Source organism: Chiloscyllium plagiosum, chromosome 6 (genome assembly GCF_004010195.1).
Source record: "Chiloscyllium plagiosum isolate BGI_BamShark_2017 chromosome 6, ASM401019v2, whole genome shotgun sequence".
Classification (NCBI taxonomy): domain Eukaryota; kingdom Metazoa; phylum Chordata; class Chondrichthyes; order Orectolobiformes; family Hemiscylliidae; genus Chiloscyllium; species Chiloscyllium plagiosum.
In genome coordinates this window covers 61,896,935-61,913,791 of record NC_057715.1, presented here as the reverse complement: position 1 = coordinate 61,913,791, position 16,857 = coordinate 61,896,935, and the positions used below count along the sequence as shown (strand labels likewise).

The 16,857-nt window shown below is 41.5% G+C and overlaps 1 protein-coding gene across 12 annotated transcripts in view; it reads right to left on the bottom strand.

Annotated features, from left to right (window-relative positions):
* The window catches only part of tenm4 (teneurin transmembrane protein 4), a 660,982-nt gene that overhangs the window by 446,162 nt on the left and 197,963 nt on the right, over nucleotides 1–16,857 (bottom strand). For 11 of the 12 annotated variants that reach the window (XM_043691652.1, XM_043691657.1, XM_043691658.1 and 8 more), the window contains exon 2: nucleotides 615–903. In XM_043691652.1, the coding sequence (XP_043547587.1) occupies nucleotides 615–840 (226 nt within the window). In that variant the 5' untranslated portion in view covers nucleotides 841–903. Of the gene's footprint in view, nucleotides 1–614; nucleotides 904–16,619; nucleotides 16,795–16,857 lie in introns of all 12 variants that reach the window. The other variant, XM_043691653.1, reaches the window with a different exon arrangement.

Below are 16,857 nucleotides of genomic sequence, written 5' to 3'. Positions count from 1 at the left end.
TACAGGATTATAAAATCATGAGGAGCATGGATAGGATAAATAGACAAGGTCTTTTTCTTAGTGAAGGGGTGTCCAAAACTAGTGGGCATAGGTTTATGGTGCATGTATGGAGAGAGCTGCCAAAAGAGGTGGTGGAGATAATTCCAACATTTAAAAGGTGTCTGGATTGCATATGAATAGGAAGAGCTTAGAGGGATATGAGCCAAATGCTGACAAATGGGACTAGATTAATTTAGGATATCTGGTCAGCAAGGATGTATTGGCACAAAGGATCTCTTTCTGTGCTATGTAACTCCAAAGCTCTATGACTCTATCCATGTTATATGTTTTTTCTCCTTTTCTCACCCTCCTCTCTGTTCTGCAAAGCCGCATATTTTTGTTTTGCTAACAAAGCTGTATAAATGCAATTTTGTATTAGTTATTTTATATTTCGTTTATGTATAACGTTTATGACTTCTGTGTCTACTAAACGATTAACAACTGAGGAATGGATTGTTGTAATTCAATGCGAAAGTCTCCATCCAATACAAATTATTAAACCTCTGAACTGGTTCAATGCTTTCAACTTGCCCTTTTCTTTGCAGCAAATTTATCTTTATAATGATTCAAGGTACCTGGTCTGCCGTATTCATCGGATTCCTGGTGAACTACTTCTTTGACGCGATTACCATAGCCTAATCGTGGGTCCTGATCATAGGCTTTGAGTGTTTCACTGGAGCTGTAGGATTTGTGAGGTACTTTGCTGTCTTCACTATCCACTGAAGAACTGGTGTATCGTCTGTCTTTTTCACGTCTGCTCTTTGTTAAAGACCGGTAGGGTTTCCGTTCTTTTATATCCATGGCTTGTTTGAGTGACTTTCCAACATCAATGATTAGCCGTAAGGGGTTTTAGCCCAAAATATTCTGCAAGAAAGGAAAATCAATACCAGAAGTAAGCTAAAGGAATTGCAGAGATTTACGTGGACAGTAGTTCAGATTATTATTAAAGAAAATACCATGCATGTTAAGTTATTCCTGTTTAAGCACTGCAGATTTAGAATTTACCATTCTATCATTATAGATTAATACTTAGCTGAAAAGCTGTCCCATGCAGCCCTGGAGACATATTTCATCAAATTGAAAACGTGTCGGATATTCTCAGCTTTATGTTTGGTACGGGGATTCTCGTGGAGTTCTCTAGATGATGTTATTGATGGTGTACATCGGGCTCGCTACAGGCCGATCACGAGAATATGGTTTTGTAAATATTTTTCAGCTTTTGATGGGGATTGTATTACAAAAGCAAAGTGAGTTCATAATTAGTCTGTGAACTGACCAACTACAAGGCTGCAATCATATGCACTCTGTTGGCAGCTCATATCTGATAGAATGCTCAATTTTAATTTTACCTGCATGAACTCATTCATCTCCTGGCACTACAAAATGAACTTCTTACCATTATTGTTATAGTACCAGGAGAGTAGGCTGGTACAGATATTTTCTAAGGCTCTACAGAAAGATATTATTCCATTCACATAATATAGCCTTCACCCAAGTGTCTTGAGTATATGTGTGGGTGGCCAAGGAAGAACAGCAGCACTCTCGGCTTCAATGTACCATAGAATTATACAGTACAGAAAATATCCTTCACCAAATTGAGTCTGTAATACAGATAACTACCTACTTTAGCCCCACTTTCCTGCATTGGCCTACAGCCTTGGATGTTTTGACACTTCAAGTGCTTTTCCAAGTACTTTTCAACATTTTTGAGGTTTCTCACCACGGCTACCCTCCCAGACAGTGCATTCCAGACCCCAACCACCCTCTGAGTGAAAAAAGTTTTCCTCAAATCCCTCTAACTTTCCTGCCCTCACTTTAAAATGATGCCCTGTTGTTATTGGTGCTTCAACTGCATTCTATTCATTCTATCCATGCGCCTCATATATTTATTCTCCGCTAACAAGTTCCACCCCACCCCACCAACCTTCTCTGCTCCAAAGAAATTCTGAGTTTATCCAGCCTCTCTATAGGCTGAAATGCACTATCTGAGGCATTATCCTGGTGAATCTTCTTTGCACTCCTTCTTGTGCAATCACATCCTTCTTATACTGTGGAATACTGCACATAGTACTCCAGCTGTGGCCCAACCAAAGTTCTGTACAACTCCAACATAACCTTCCTGCTCTTATAATCTATGCCATGACTGATTAAGGCAAGCATCCTTTATGCTTTCTTAACTACATCATTAACCTGACCTGCCACTTTCCGGGATCTCTGAACAAGCACCCCCAAGATCTCTCTGTTCCTTTGAGCTTCCTTATGTCTTGCTATTCATTGAGCACTCCCTTTTCTTGTTCCATCTTCCAAAGTGCATCACCTCACATTTATCATGGTTACATTTTAATCTGCCACTGATCTGCCCATCTGACCCATCTGTTTATTATTCTCTAGTAACCTAATACCTTTCTCCTCATTGTCAGATGTCAGTGTCCTCAGTTTCCTATAAAAGGACACCTGCTCCTGTAATAGAAGTCAGGGACCACTCCTGCAGAGACATCCATGTCCCAACTTCCGAGTAAAGTAATACTTGGCATCTGATAGTAATGGTCGCATTATTCAGGCATCAAATACCATTACTAATCAATAGCTGCAACACCTTTGGCTCCTTATGTCTTACAGTTGCACCTACTCTTCCAAGGACCAGTCTATCTCCCTTTGGGGAGACTTCCTTGACTACCTTAGATTCCAGTGCTTTTTGCCATTCATGTGATTGTTTCTGTTTAAACTGGAGATGCTCTTTTGTATCTTGTTTCGTCACTCCTTCGGCATTAATAAAACCCTGTGTTTGGGGTGTACAATGAGTATGAAATACATCATGTCAGGCTAATGTGCATGGTATCAGCTCAGTCTCAGAGTTTAGGTCATTCCCCACTTCAAATTCCCTACTGTTCAGTGGTTGGGTGCACAGCAGTGCACGTCTGAGGGAGTTCCTCTGCAGTGACAAGGACAGTGATAGGCAGGTGAGGTAGTCAATGTTGTAGGACAGCCAGGGTTAGGTACCCTGAATACCTGTGTTTCAAAGATAGCATATCTTAGAACACAATATTGTTGGAGCACTATGGTTGCAGATGCAGATCCCTCAAATGGTGTCTCATTTATCCTGGCCATTGTGAATCCATTGCAGCCGTTCTCCTCAATATCAAACACTGTATAAGTGCTTCACAATTGCAATGACAATGAGTGATCCTCTGCCAATGGCTTTCAGCCTCATCAGAAATGTACCTCTGAGATCTCAATTCCCCAGATCATCACCCAAGCTCTGTATATATGCCTGTGCCTGAGAACCTGTACCATTCATCCCCCAACTCTATCAGACCGTCATTTCTGTGAACAAGTGTGAAAGGACAACAGTGGCCAACCATTCAAGTGGCCATGACCAGCTCCCTAAAAGCAGGCATGCCATAAATAGTCATGATCAGAAGGATGACTGAATGTTTTTGCAAAGGAAAGTCACTGTTTCTGAATGCAGTCTGCAAAAGCTGAGATAGCAATGGAGTCACCCAGTTAGACAACTTGATTCACACTGAGAAGTGTGTTCCTGTCATTGCACAGTACCTGTACCCAATGCAGCCGTTCACTGCTGATTGTCAGTATGTCTTGCTAGATGAGTCTGCCCTTGCAGGGCACGATGTCAATGAATTAGAAAGTGACAGGATGTTGGTTATGGCTCCCTGAATGTGGAGGGTTTAATGGAATGTACTGCAGCAAAAATTGAGTTTTTTTTTGGAGGAATCAGCAAGTTGAACCTGTCAACTCTGGTTTCCATGTCAAATTTTACAGATGGCTAACTTGTACATTGAGGTTGGTAAGAATGCATACAATAGTGATTTTGGCTAATTACAAGCAATGATGAATGTCAATTAGGAACTCCCTGTTGCCCAGTGAGAATCATGTCTTGCTGCTCAAGAAAAGTGTACAAGGTGTGACGTGATGTTCTCAATGTCGAGATGGGCCTTGTGAGAATCTTGCAGTCACCCATGTCACTCAGAGCCTGATAAGATTCTGCCAAGATCTATCTGTCAAGTTTTGCCAACTCAATCAACATGTCTATCTACCTCTGAAGACACTTTATTTCATTCCCACCATCTGCCTTCCACCTATTTTTGCGTAATCTGTAAACTTGGCATAATACATTTTAGTTTTAATATTCAACCCAACTTCGTGGCAGTGATAATACATTTCCTGGTACTGTATATCCAAGACTGGGAGACCAGCTTGCTCAGTTGGCTCAATGACTAATACATGGTTCAGATTAATGTCAAAAGAACTGGGTTCAATCTTTATTCTGATTGAGGTAGAATTTAGGCCTGCCTCCTCACTTGACTTACAGTAAAAACAAATCAGAGCATTTTGCCATGGTTTCATAAAAGATAACTAAATAACATCTAAAACTTTAACATACAAGTCACACACCAAATAAAGTCATAATAAATAACAATTTTCTAACGCATCAAGAAGGCAAACATTATTTGCAGACACAAAATTGAAAAAAAACTAATATGATGAACGAATCAAAGTGATCTTTACCACCATCTGAATTCACTGTAAATTATACACTTATTGCTGACAATATTATAAAGTTATAAATATTTCTAAAATTTACAACAAGTTGATTAAACCTATTGTGTGTAACTTAGTTATGTTTCTGTTCAGGATCTTCAGGTCTGTGAAAAGTGTCTATAGATTCCCTAATTCTAGAACATTTCACAGGAGAGTTCAAACAGGTTGTTCCTCCCTAATTCTGGAGCCTCAGGCCCAGGTGCTTGCCAGACCACAGATTTTGGTGCTCTATGGGAGGCCAAAGGTCAAGGTTAAATCAATTGTAAATCAAATGCAAGCATTTCATCACTTGATTATTTTCTTTCTTTTGCTTTGTGAGGAGTGGACTCAAGGTTCTGTCCCTTTCAGGGGACCGAAGTGCCCCCTGTCAATAATGGAGACCTGACGTAATTGTCTCTCTGCTTCACTTCCAGACAAGTCTTTGCAGCACAGCAGGGACAGTTCTGAGGAAATCCACAGCCTATGTTTTGTGCACATACCCCCATATGGCCTTCTTCAATCATTCTGCAAGTGAATTGGGATTATGCGTACTGGTTCCTGCACACTCTGACTTGGCCAGAATTTGCTTCATCAATGGGACATATGGATACAAGCAGACATTCAGTTGCAGAAATTCCAAGCTGCCAAAGATGGAAAATTTCTGAGGCCTATTTGTGACACAGTTACACCCTTCCCAGCAGCAGGGAAAACCACCCCTTCACTTGAACAGGTTCCCTGTACAATGAGAACACACACAGGGCAGCAGTTCGGATTTTGGTTAGTTGGGAGTGATACAATGTTGTGGAATTTCAGCTCTTAAAGGGCTGCTGCTCAGCACTAAATTGCATTCACAATCTTTCTCTCACACAAAAGCAAAGAAAAAAACCTGAAGGATGCTGGAAATCTAAACTAAAAGCAGAAAATGGTGGAAATGTTCAGCAGGTCTGGCAGCAGTTATGGAGGAGAGTCATTGACTTGAAACAATAACTCTGGTTTTCTCTTCACAGTTGCTATCACATCTATTAAGCATTTCCAACATTTTCTGTCATAACTTTATTGCCTCAATGTAAGGGAATTGGTTTAGTGCAGATTGGGAGGAACTATGTACATCAGAGACTATGTCCAAGAATTGTTTATCAAATATTGATTTCAGAGAAATTTCACAATTGAAATGTGAGGAGAAACGATAACATTTTCAGCTGCCAGGGGCTTATCCATCTCTGTTCTTATGCAAATGTAGAACATGTTGGTGGGGTCACATCTGGAGTACAGTATACAGTTTTGGTCTCTGTGTTTCAGAAATGATATTTGGTGTTGAAAGCAGTTCAAAAGATATTCATTGGGCTGATTCCTGTGAAGAAGGGATTGACTTAGTATTAGCGGCCTAACATGTTTTCATTGGAGTTCCGAAGGATGATGGACAGTCTGATTGAAACACAGGAATTTGAGGAGTCTCCTGACAGAGATGAGGTTGAGATGATGCTTCTATGAGTGGACATATTTACAGATTAAGAGGATGCTTATGGAAAACTGAGGTGCAAAGGCATTTCTCCTCCCAGAAGGTAGTGAATATCTGGAATTCTTTACACCAGTGATTTGTGGAGGTTAGATCCCTGAAAGTAATCAAAGAGGAGGCAGCTTTTTAAAATATAGAGGAATTGAGGGTGATGAAGAGCTGGCATGAAAGAGGAGTTGAGGTTGGTGACAGATCACCCACAGTATTGTTGAATAGTGGGATAGAATTGAGGGGCTAATATTCACATGTTCTTATGTTCTGAAAAGAGGTACAAACTACATGGCTAAACATTAATCATGAGCAAATGAATACAGTCTATTGGTTTCAAATCACCTGAATTACTGACTGGATAAATAAATACCATTTTTATGGCTTAATTCTCAGCAAGAAAATGTTAGGGTTAGGAGAAGGCACTAACATCAATGTTAATTTTCCACAACCTCTGCGAAATATGCAAGAACATTTATCCTATTTTGTAACATTCCCTCCTGCACAGGAGCAAAAACAGTAGGATATGAGGTATCCATAGGACATGATATAAATCAAGTGATAATTGGGGTTTGTAACAAAGATATATAATATTCATGAGTTATTCTAATCTTCACATTGACTGGATTAATCAAGTTGACAAAGATAGCCTGGAGGATGAATTCACAGAGTGGATTTGGCACAACATTTAAGAACAACGCATTCAGGAACCAACCAGAGTATGGGCTATTTAAACCTAGTGATATGCCATGAGTCAGAATTAATTTATGCCCCAATCATAAAGGGGATCCTTTGGGTAAGAGTGATCATAACATCATGAACTTTACATTTAATTTGTGCTCAAGAAATGCTGCAATAAAATTATTGTCTTCTACTTAAATATAGGTAACTATGAATGTTGGAAATCAGGGTTGGCTAATATGTACAGAAAAAAAAGGACTGCAGCTGAGATGGTAGAATTAGAAATATTCTATAACTCCAATCAAACATATTTCATTGAGACTGAAAAACTGTCCATGAAGGTCTGCCATTCATGGTTAATTAAGAACGTTAAGGGTATTATTAAATTGTAAGGAAAGGTATGCAATGCTGCAACGATTAAGTTAGGTCAGGATATTGTAAAAATTTTAGCAACTGAAATGGATCACTAAAAAAGAAGCAATTAGTGTTTCAGGAATATGGGCACGACACATGAAGTCAGACAGAATTTAAAAAACTTCAGCAATAAAAAGGGAAATAACCAAAACAAGCATTTATGGAGATTGTGCAGGGTAGTTTTTCGGTATTCACTTGTGGGATGAGAGCATCACTGGCTGGACCAAGCAACTGCCCATCCCTAGCTGTCCTTGAGAAGATGGTGGTGAGCTACCTTTTTGAACTGCTGTAGTCCATGTGCAGTAACTAGACCCACAATATTATTAGAGAAGAAATTCCAGGATTTTGACCCAGTGTCAGTGAAGGCAAGGTGATAAATTTAATCAATTTTTAATTCGCTCACAGGATGAGGGTGTTGCTGGATAGGCCACCATTTATTACCCATTGCTAATTGTCCAAAGGGCAGTTAAGAGTCACAGACTCATAGGGTCATAGAGATGCACAGCATGGAAACAGACACTTCGGTTAAGCCCATCCATGCCGACCAAATATCCCAACCCAATCTAGTCCCACCTGCCAGCACCTGGCCCATATCTCTTCAAACTCTTCCTGTTCATATACCCATCCAAATGCTTTTTAAGTGTTGCAATTGCCTTTGCCTTCACCACTTCCTCCGGCAGTTCATTCCATACACATACCACCCTCTGTGTAAAAATGTTGCCCCTTAGTGTCTTTTATATCTTTCCCCTATTACCCTTAACCTATGCCCTCTAGTTCTGGACTCCCTAACCCAGGGAAAGGACTTTGTCTATTTATCCTATCCATGCCCCTCATGATTTTATAAACCTCTATAAAGTCATCCTTCAGCCTCCGACGCTCCAGGGAAAACAGCCTCAACCTATTCAACTTCTCCCAATAGCTCAAATCCTCCAACCCTGGTAACATCCTTGTAAATCTTTTCTGATCGCCTTCACGTTTCACAACGTCCTTCCGATAGGAAGGAGACCAGAATTGCAATATTCCAAAAGTGGCCTAACCAATGTCCTGTACAGCTTCAACATGACCTCCCAATTCCTGTACTCAATACTCTGACCAATAAAGGAAAGCATAATACCGAATGCCTTCTTCACTATCCTATCTACCTGTGACTCCACTTTCAAGGATCTACGAACCTACACTCCAAAGTCTCTTTGTTCAGCAACACTCCCTAGGACCTTACCATTAAGTGTATAAGTCCTGCTTAGATTTGCTTTCCCAAAATGTAGCACCTCACATTAAATTAAACTCCATCTGCCACTTCTCAGCCCATTGGCCAATCTGATCAAGATCCTGTTGTAATCTGAGGTCACATTCTTTGTTGTCCATTACACCTCCAATTCTGGTGTCATCTGCAAACTAACTAACTAGACCTCTTATGCTCGCATCAAAATCATTTATATAAATGACGAAAAGTAGTGGACCCAGACTGATCCTTGTGGTACATTGGTCACAGGTCTCCAGTCTGAAAGACAACCCTCCACCACCACCCTCTGTCTTCTACCTTTGAGCCATTTGGAGTCAACCACATTGTTGTGGGTCTGGTGTCAGATGTGGACCAGACCAGGTAAGGCTAGCAGTTTCCTTCGCTTAAGGACATGAGCGAACCAGATGGGGTTTTCTGACAATCGGCAATTTGTAGTCATCACTGGACATTTATTGCAGATTTTCTTTCTTGAAACCAAATCCACCATCTATTGTGGTGGGATTCTGAACCAGCTCCCCAGAGCATTACCTGCAACTCTGGAATAATGGTCCAGTGATAATACCAATGGACCACTTCCTCACTGACAATATTTCCAGGTCAGGATGGTGAGTGGCTTAGAGGGGAACTTGCAAGTTGTGATGTCCCCATATATCTGCTGCTGTTGTCCTGAATGGAAGTGGTCTTCGGTTTGGAAGGAACTATCTAAGGATCTTTGATGAATTTCTGCAGTGTATCTTGTGTATAGTTCACACTACTGCCACCAGTGGAGCAGTGGTGATGGAGGGAGTGAATGTTTGTGGATGTCGTACCAATCAAGCGGGCTGCTTTGTCTTGGATTGTGTCAAGCTTCCTTTGTTGTTGGAGCTGCAACCATCCAGGCAATTGGGAATATTACATCAGACTTCTGACTTGTGCCTTGTAGACAGGCATTGGGGAGTCAGGAGGTGTGTTACTTGTTGCCATATTTCTAGCCTTTGACCTATTCTTGTAGCCACTGTATTTACATGTCTAGACAATTTGAGTTTATGGCCAATGGTAACCCTCCAGTTGTTGATAGTGGGAGAATTCAGTGATGGTAACTCCATCATAAGGAAGTATGTCACCTCAGCGAAAGACTGTAATTTTTCCAGTTCAGAATTGTGTGACTAGGAAGCTGCATTGTGTATTCAAAGCTGAGAAAATTTCTCTATTGTGTGACATTCCGGGGGAAAAAAAGACCTCATAGCTCACAAGATAGGGACAGAGAAGAAGTTATTAAATTAAATTTACAGATTTGATAGGGAACAACATTTCTCTAGATTAGGTTTAACTATAACTGACACTCTTGGGGAATTGATGGGATCTTGTTCTGCTTTATCTTTGAAATTGCTAAATGTGTGTTATTGTAAATAGTATGGTAATTTATTTTGCATATCAAATTCCTGTTTTATTGTTAAACTCAAATTTGCAACCTTTAGTGCTTTTGTTTCCGTGAAAACCACCAGATTAGATAAAAACAGAACATGATCTTTGATTGCTAAGGATTGCACAATGCTCAGTAACATTTGAGTCTCCTCAGATACTAAAACAGTCTGTGTCCAAATGCAGCAAGACTGGACAATATTGAGATTTGAGCTGGCAAGTAACAATTAATATCTGTGACATAAAAATGCTCGGCAACAGCCACGTCCAACAAGTCAGAATCTAACCATTGCCCCCTGACATTCACCAGCAGCTGAGTGCTCTACTATCAACTTTCTTAGGGTTTCCATTCATCAAAACTTGAACTGGAGTTACCATATAGACACAACAGATGCAAAAGCAGTTCTGAGGCTAGGCATCCTGCAGAAAGTAACTCATCTCCTGACATCCCAATTCTTGTTCACTATCTACAAAGCAGAGTCAGGAGTGTGATGGAATACACCTCATCTGCCTTGGTAAGCGTAGCTCCAACAGCACTCAAGATGCTTGACACCGTCCTGGACAAAAGGAGCCAGCTTTATTGACATTAAACCCAAAACAATCACTGCCTCCACCATCAATATTTAGGAGCAGTAATACGTACTACTACAAGATCACTGCAGAAATTTACCCATATTTTTTAAACACTATTTTCCAAATCCACAAACATGGGAAAACCACCACATGCAAGCTCTCCTCCAAACCATTCACCATCCTGACTTAGAAATATATCATAATTTCTTCAGTGTCACAGGGTCCTGGAGCTTCCTCCCTAACGGCATTGTAGGTCTACTGGCATCACATGGACTGCAGCAGTTCAAGGCAGTAACTCATCTCCACCTTCATAAGCGTAACTTGGAATGGGCAATAACTGCTGGTCCAGCCAGTGATGTCCACTTCACAGAAATGATTTACATAAAAGTACATTTCATTCTGGGATTTGACTTGTCATGTGTAACATCCACTGGGATCATAACAATAGTTAGCCTAACGTAACTAAAGAATTAATTTGAGACTGTAGCCATGTCTCTTTCACACATTGCACCCAAATATCCTTGAGGGTACAACAACAACAGAGAATATACAAAAGGATGTCTTCAGGGCTGGAAAAAAACATAGAAATGGAGGAGACTATGTCATAACAGTATTTCAGTTGGGAGACTGGACGTTAAGAAGCTTAGACTGAGCAGATGAGAGCTAGAATCAGTAAAGGATGGAATATGGATGCAGTAGTTTGAATGTGGCTGAGGTCGGACCCTGGTCAGAAGGTTTTGTCCATTTGAGGCATTTCCCATGTTCTTTCATGTTGCTACCACTGGCTGAAACAGAGAAGGCAGCCATGAACTGCTGATATCACTACAGGCTCTTAATGTCTCCAACTATTACTGACAACCAATCACAACGCCTGTCAAATCAAGCAGTGACATACTCATCTAAAACTATGTGCAACATTAAGAAAGTATCACAAGCAAGTGGCCACTTCAGAACTGTTAGCTTGCGTGTCACAATGTACTGAATCTTTCTCATGAAAGCTGTGAGTGGTAACACTGGGACTTTGAACACTTTACTACAGAAATCTATCACTGCTGGTGTAGACAGAAGGGTGATTGGTCCATCAGAGCAATACTGGCAGGCTTAACCTACATGAAACAAGCAGTACAGACTGCTGATAAACGGACTGCTGATCGTCTAACTGGGGCGGTCAACTCAAATTCTGGATCAGTCAACTCAAAGTATAACCAGACAATTGAACTGATTAGGTGGCTTCCTGTCAGGTAACCTACATTCCAAACAAGTTCCTCAAAGTATGGAGGTAACGTCAGAGAGTAAATTTTGATGTAAGCAGCTCCAATAATTGCTATGTCATGATCATAGTCACTTCATACTTTAGAGTGGGGCACTTCCAGAATCCAGGTAATAGCCCAGAGGAAATTTAAACAATGACTTCTCTTAAGTTCCAATACACATCTTTCAGAGTATGTTCAGAGACTGAAAGATCGAGACCTAAATAAAGTAACACACACATTACCATCTTCAAGTAAGGGCACGGTGTTTCAAAGAGATGACAAGGAGTCCATTTCTGTCACACTTGTCATAATCACTGGACATCTCAAAGGCCAATAAAATAATTTTGAAGAGTTAATATTGTAATAGAAGAAAGGCAGCAGCTAATTTATGAACAGAAAACTTCCACAAACAGCTCTATAAAAATGACCAGATTATTGATTTTTGTGATTATGATAGGAGGATAAACAATGGCCAGAACACCATGGATAGGTTCACAACTTTTTTTTGAATCACTACTGTGGGATTTTTTATGCCCAACTGAACAGGCAAATGTGGCCTCAAATTGAGGTCTCAGTTGAAAGAAGATAGTTCCTATGGTGTAGCCCTCCCTCAGTACTGTGCTAGACAGTTGGCTTCGAGTTTTATCCTTAAACCTTGGAATGAATCCATATCTTCATCACTCAAAGGTGAGAGCATTGCCAACTGAGCTACAACTAACACAGAGATAACAGGCAATAAATATTAACCCTTGCACTTTGATTTTGTCTCAGCATTTTATAGTTGGGCAAGGCTGTCGAAAGATAAACAATTGTTTGCAAACAGCTGAAAGTTGGCAATTCAACTAAGGGGAAGGCAATGGCCTAGTGGTATTATTGCTGGACTGTTAATCCAGAGACCCAGGTAATTTCTGGAGACCTGTGTTTGAAGCCTGCCACGGCAAATGGCGGAATTTAAATTCAATGGAAAATATAGAATTAAGAGTCTAATGATGATTACAAATCCATTATTGATTGTTGGATAAATGCAGCTTGTTCACTAATGTCCTTTAGGGAAAGAAACTGCCATCCTTACCTGGTCTGAGACAAAAATTCCCTGCAGATATTGGAATCCAATGCACTCGGATGAGCCCCAGCTACACCTGCCTCTTTGTCGGCCACATCAAACAGTCCCTCTTCAGTACCTACACAGGTGGTGTGCCCCAATTCTTCTGCCGTTACATCGATGACTGCATTGGTGCTGCATCCTGCACCCAGGCTGAACTAGAGCAGTTCATTGACTTCTCCCACAACTTCCACCCTGTCCTCAAATTCACTTGGTCCATCACAGACACCTTCCGCCCCTTTCTTGACATTTCCATTTCCATCTCCAGTGACCGTTTCCAGACGGATGTTTAATACAAACCCACAGACTCTCATAACTACCTGGATCATACCTCCTCCCATGCATTATCCTGCAAGAACTCCAACCCATTCTCCCAATTCTTCTGCCTTTGCCATATCTGCTTGGATGAAGAGACATTCCACTCCTAAGCATCCCAGATGTCCACCTATTTCGAACAATGTGCTTTTCCTCCCTCTGTCATCCAGACAGCACTCTGCCACAGCATCTCCATTCCCCGTTCCACAGCTCTAACTGCCCCCAATACAATAAAGACAGAGTCCCCCTTCTCCTCACCAGTTTCCGCATCCAACATATCATCCTAAACACTTCCGGCAACTCCAACTAGACCTTACTACAAGCATATCTTCCCCTTCCTGCCCCTCTCTGCCTTCTGCAAGGACCATTCCTTCCAACAGTACTTGGTTTGCGCCACTTTCCTCACCAACCTTCCCAAACCCCAGGTACCTTCCCCTGCAAACTGAAAAGATGCAAAACCTGCCAGCTCATCACCTCTCACCTCCATCCAGGGCCCTGCAGTCCTTCCAGGGAAGACAGATGTTTACCTGCCATTCTTCCAACCAAAAAGAAAGTGAGGACTGCAGATGCTGGAGAAGGGCTTATGCCTGAAATGTCATTTCTCCTGTTCCTCGGATGCTGCCTGACCTGCTGTGCTTTTCCAGTACCATACTCTCAACTCTCCTCCAACCTAGCTTACTGTATCCAGTGCTCCCGATATGGTCTTCTCTGTGGAGACTAAATGTAAACTCAGGAAACGATTCGCCAAGCATCTCAGCTGGGTCTGCAGGGGCCGAACAGTCATCCCAGTCACTGCCCATTTTAATTCCCCTTCCCACTCCCTTTCTGACATAACCATCCTTGGCCTCCTCCGTTGCCAAAATAAACCACAGTGCAAATTGGAGGAACAAAACTTCAACTTCCACCTGGGCAGCCTACAGCCTGGAGGACTCAACATTGAGTTCTCCAATTTCAAATAACCTCCCTTCCCATCCCCCGACTCCCTTCCCTTTCATTCCTCTTATATGCAGCTCCCTCTACACCCACTCCAGTCCTGAAGATGGGTTACGCCCGAAACGTCGACTTCTCCCCTCCTGATGCTGCCTGGCTTGCTGTGTTCTTCCAGCCTCCTGCTTGTCATCCTTACTTGGCCTGGCCTACATGTGATTCCAGACCCACAGCAATTACAGATGGGCAATAAATGCTGGCCTAGCCAGTGATGTCCTCATCCCATGTATGAATAAAAAGAAAATCAGCTTGTTTTGGAAAGAATACATGAAAAGTTCATAAACCTGAAGTATGTATAGGCCAGATCTGGCAAGGACAGCAGATTTCCTTCACTAAAGCATATCACTGAATCAGCTGGGTTTTATATTCTGACAATCAATGATAGTTGAATGGTCAGCATTACTGAGATTAGATCTACATTCCAAATTTATTAACTGAACTTAAATTTCACCTTCTGCTGAAAGTGAGATTTGAACCTGTGTTCCCAGATCATTAATCCAGGCCTCGGAATTCATAGTGCAGTGATATTACAACATCATCAGCATCCTGCCCCATTTAGATTTTTATTCTCAGCCAGAATCAAGTTATGGAAAAGTTAATCTGAAGAAGCAAATCTGAAAAGTATCTATACCCAAGACCAAATGGGTAGCCATTGGTCTTAGTAGCCCAAAATCTGGGATGGAACACCTGCTACTTGGCTTTGTGGGTGGCATATATTTCTGGGGGATCCAAAATTAAATGAAACCATTGGTATAATGTATCCATCAATGGAAATAATTTTTGGTCACAAGAGCAGTGCACCAATCTTCTTCCATGTGTATGAACAACACCGATTCATCTCGTACCTGTTCTTCATCTTCTTTCAAAGAGGTGTTCCTCATTATCCAGAATGCTGTGACAAGCAGATTGAGCTGGTACAAGTATGGTGAGTAGAGATTTTTATGTGTCAATATCATTCTAAAACTCTGCTGTGTAGTGGCATTCAATTCCTATTTATTGTGTAAATCAAGTAAGTTAATAAAATAAGTTTCTTCCAGCCTGAAGCAGGGAAGAGTAGTTGATCAGGTAATTAGCTAATCCGTCCAATCTGGTTGCTGCAGCATCAGCTTCAGAGTATAATAGGATTGGGTGGGCTCTTGTGCTGCAGTGGTAGTGCACCTACATCTGGGCCAGGAGGGCCAGGTTCAGTCCTACCTGCTCCAGAGGAGTGTAATAATATCGCGGAACAGTAAAATACAATAAGACTGGCTCTTGTGGCACAGTACTATTGCCCCTACCTCCAATCCAGGAGGCCCACCTCCTCTGGAGGTGTGTCATGCCATGTCTGAAGGATTGTGTGCTGCTTGCAAACTGAGTACTGATTGAAAGCAGATATAAGCTTGGTGAATGGAGAGTTTGCCGAAGAAGGTGTAGGTTTTATTTATATTTTTTAAATCAACCTATTCGGAAATGTTATACCATGTCTCTGGAACAGATGGACCTCTTTACTCAAGAGACTGAGACACTACCACTGGCAGGATGCAGGCATCACTGGCTGGGCCAGCATTTATTGCCCGTCCCTAATTGCCCTTAAGCTGCCTTTGTGAACTGCTGCAGTCCATGTGCTTTACGTAGACCCACAATTCCCTGAGGGAGGAAGTTCCAGGATTTTGACCCAACTACAGTGAAGGAATGGTGGTATATTTCTAAGTCAGGATAGTGAGTGGCTCAGACTGCAAACCGCATTGGTGGTTTTTTCGTATGTGTGCTGCCTTTGTCCTTGGAGATGGTGGTGGTCATGGGTTCGAAAAGCAGCTTTGGTGAATTTCTGCAGTGCATCTTGTAGATGGTACACACTGCTGCTACTGAGCGTCGGTCGTGGAGGGAGTGAATATTTGTGCATGTGACTTGCTCAGGATGGTGTCAAGCTTCTTGAGCGTTGTTGGAGCTGCACTCATCCAGACAATTGGGGAGTATTCCATCTCAATCCTGACTTGTGCTTTGTAGAAATTGAACAGACTTTGGAGTGTCAAGGGGAGAGTTAGCCATGCAAGATTCCTGGCCTCTAATCTGCTTTTGGAGCCATTGTATTTTTATGATGAGTCCAGTTCATTTCCTGGTCAATGGTAACCCCCAGAATATTGATAGTGGGAATATTCAGTGATGGTAACGCCACAAAATGTCAAGGAGCAATGGTTAGATTCTCCCTTGTTAGAGATGATCATTGTCTGGCATTTTGTGGCATGAATGCTACTTGCCACTAATCAGCCTAAGCCTGGCATTGTGGCATTTAGGTAAGCGTGAGGATTTGAAGCAATTTAGAAACCAGCAAAGGATCACAAAGCGGCTGATAGAGAAAAAGAGATGATTGCAAGTATGTGACAAAAAACAATGCAGAGTGCATAAGCTTTCCTAGGTATAAGAATGGGAAAGAATTAGCTAAAACAAATATGAGTCCATTATAGTGAGATAGGAGAATGGTGGAGAAAGTGAACAAGTGTGTTTATTTTCACAGAATATGGAAAGTCTCCCAAAAATACTAAGTGAATGTGGAACTGAAGTATGTCAGTATTGGTAAAAATGTAGTACCTGAAATGTTAGTTGGATTGAAAGCTGGTAAATCCCTTCGACCAGATGATCTAAATGCCGAAGTATTGAAGGAGGTGGCTATAAAGATAATAGATGCATCGGTGGTTATCTTTCAAATTTCTGTAGCACTTGAAAAGGTTCCTGAAGACAGGATAGCAGCAAATGTGTCCCCAATCTTTAAGAAGAGAAGGAGGGAGAATGAAGAAATATCAGTTTCATTTGATTCAGACAGAAAATG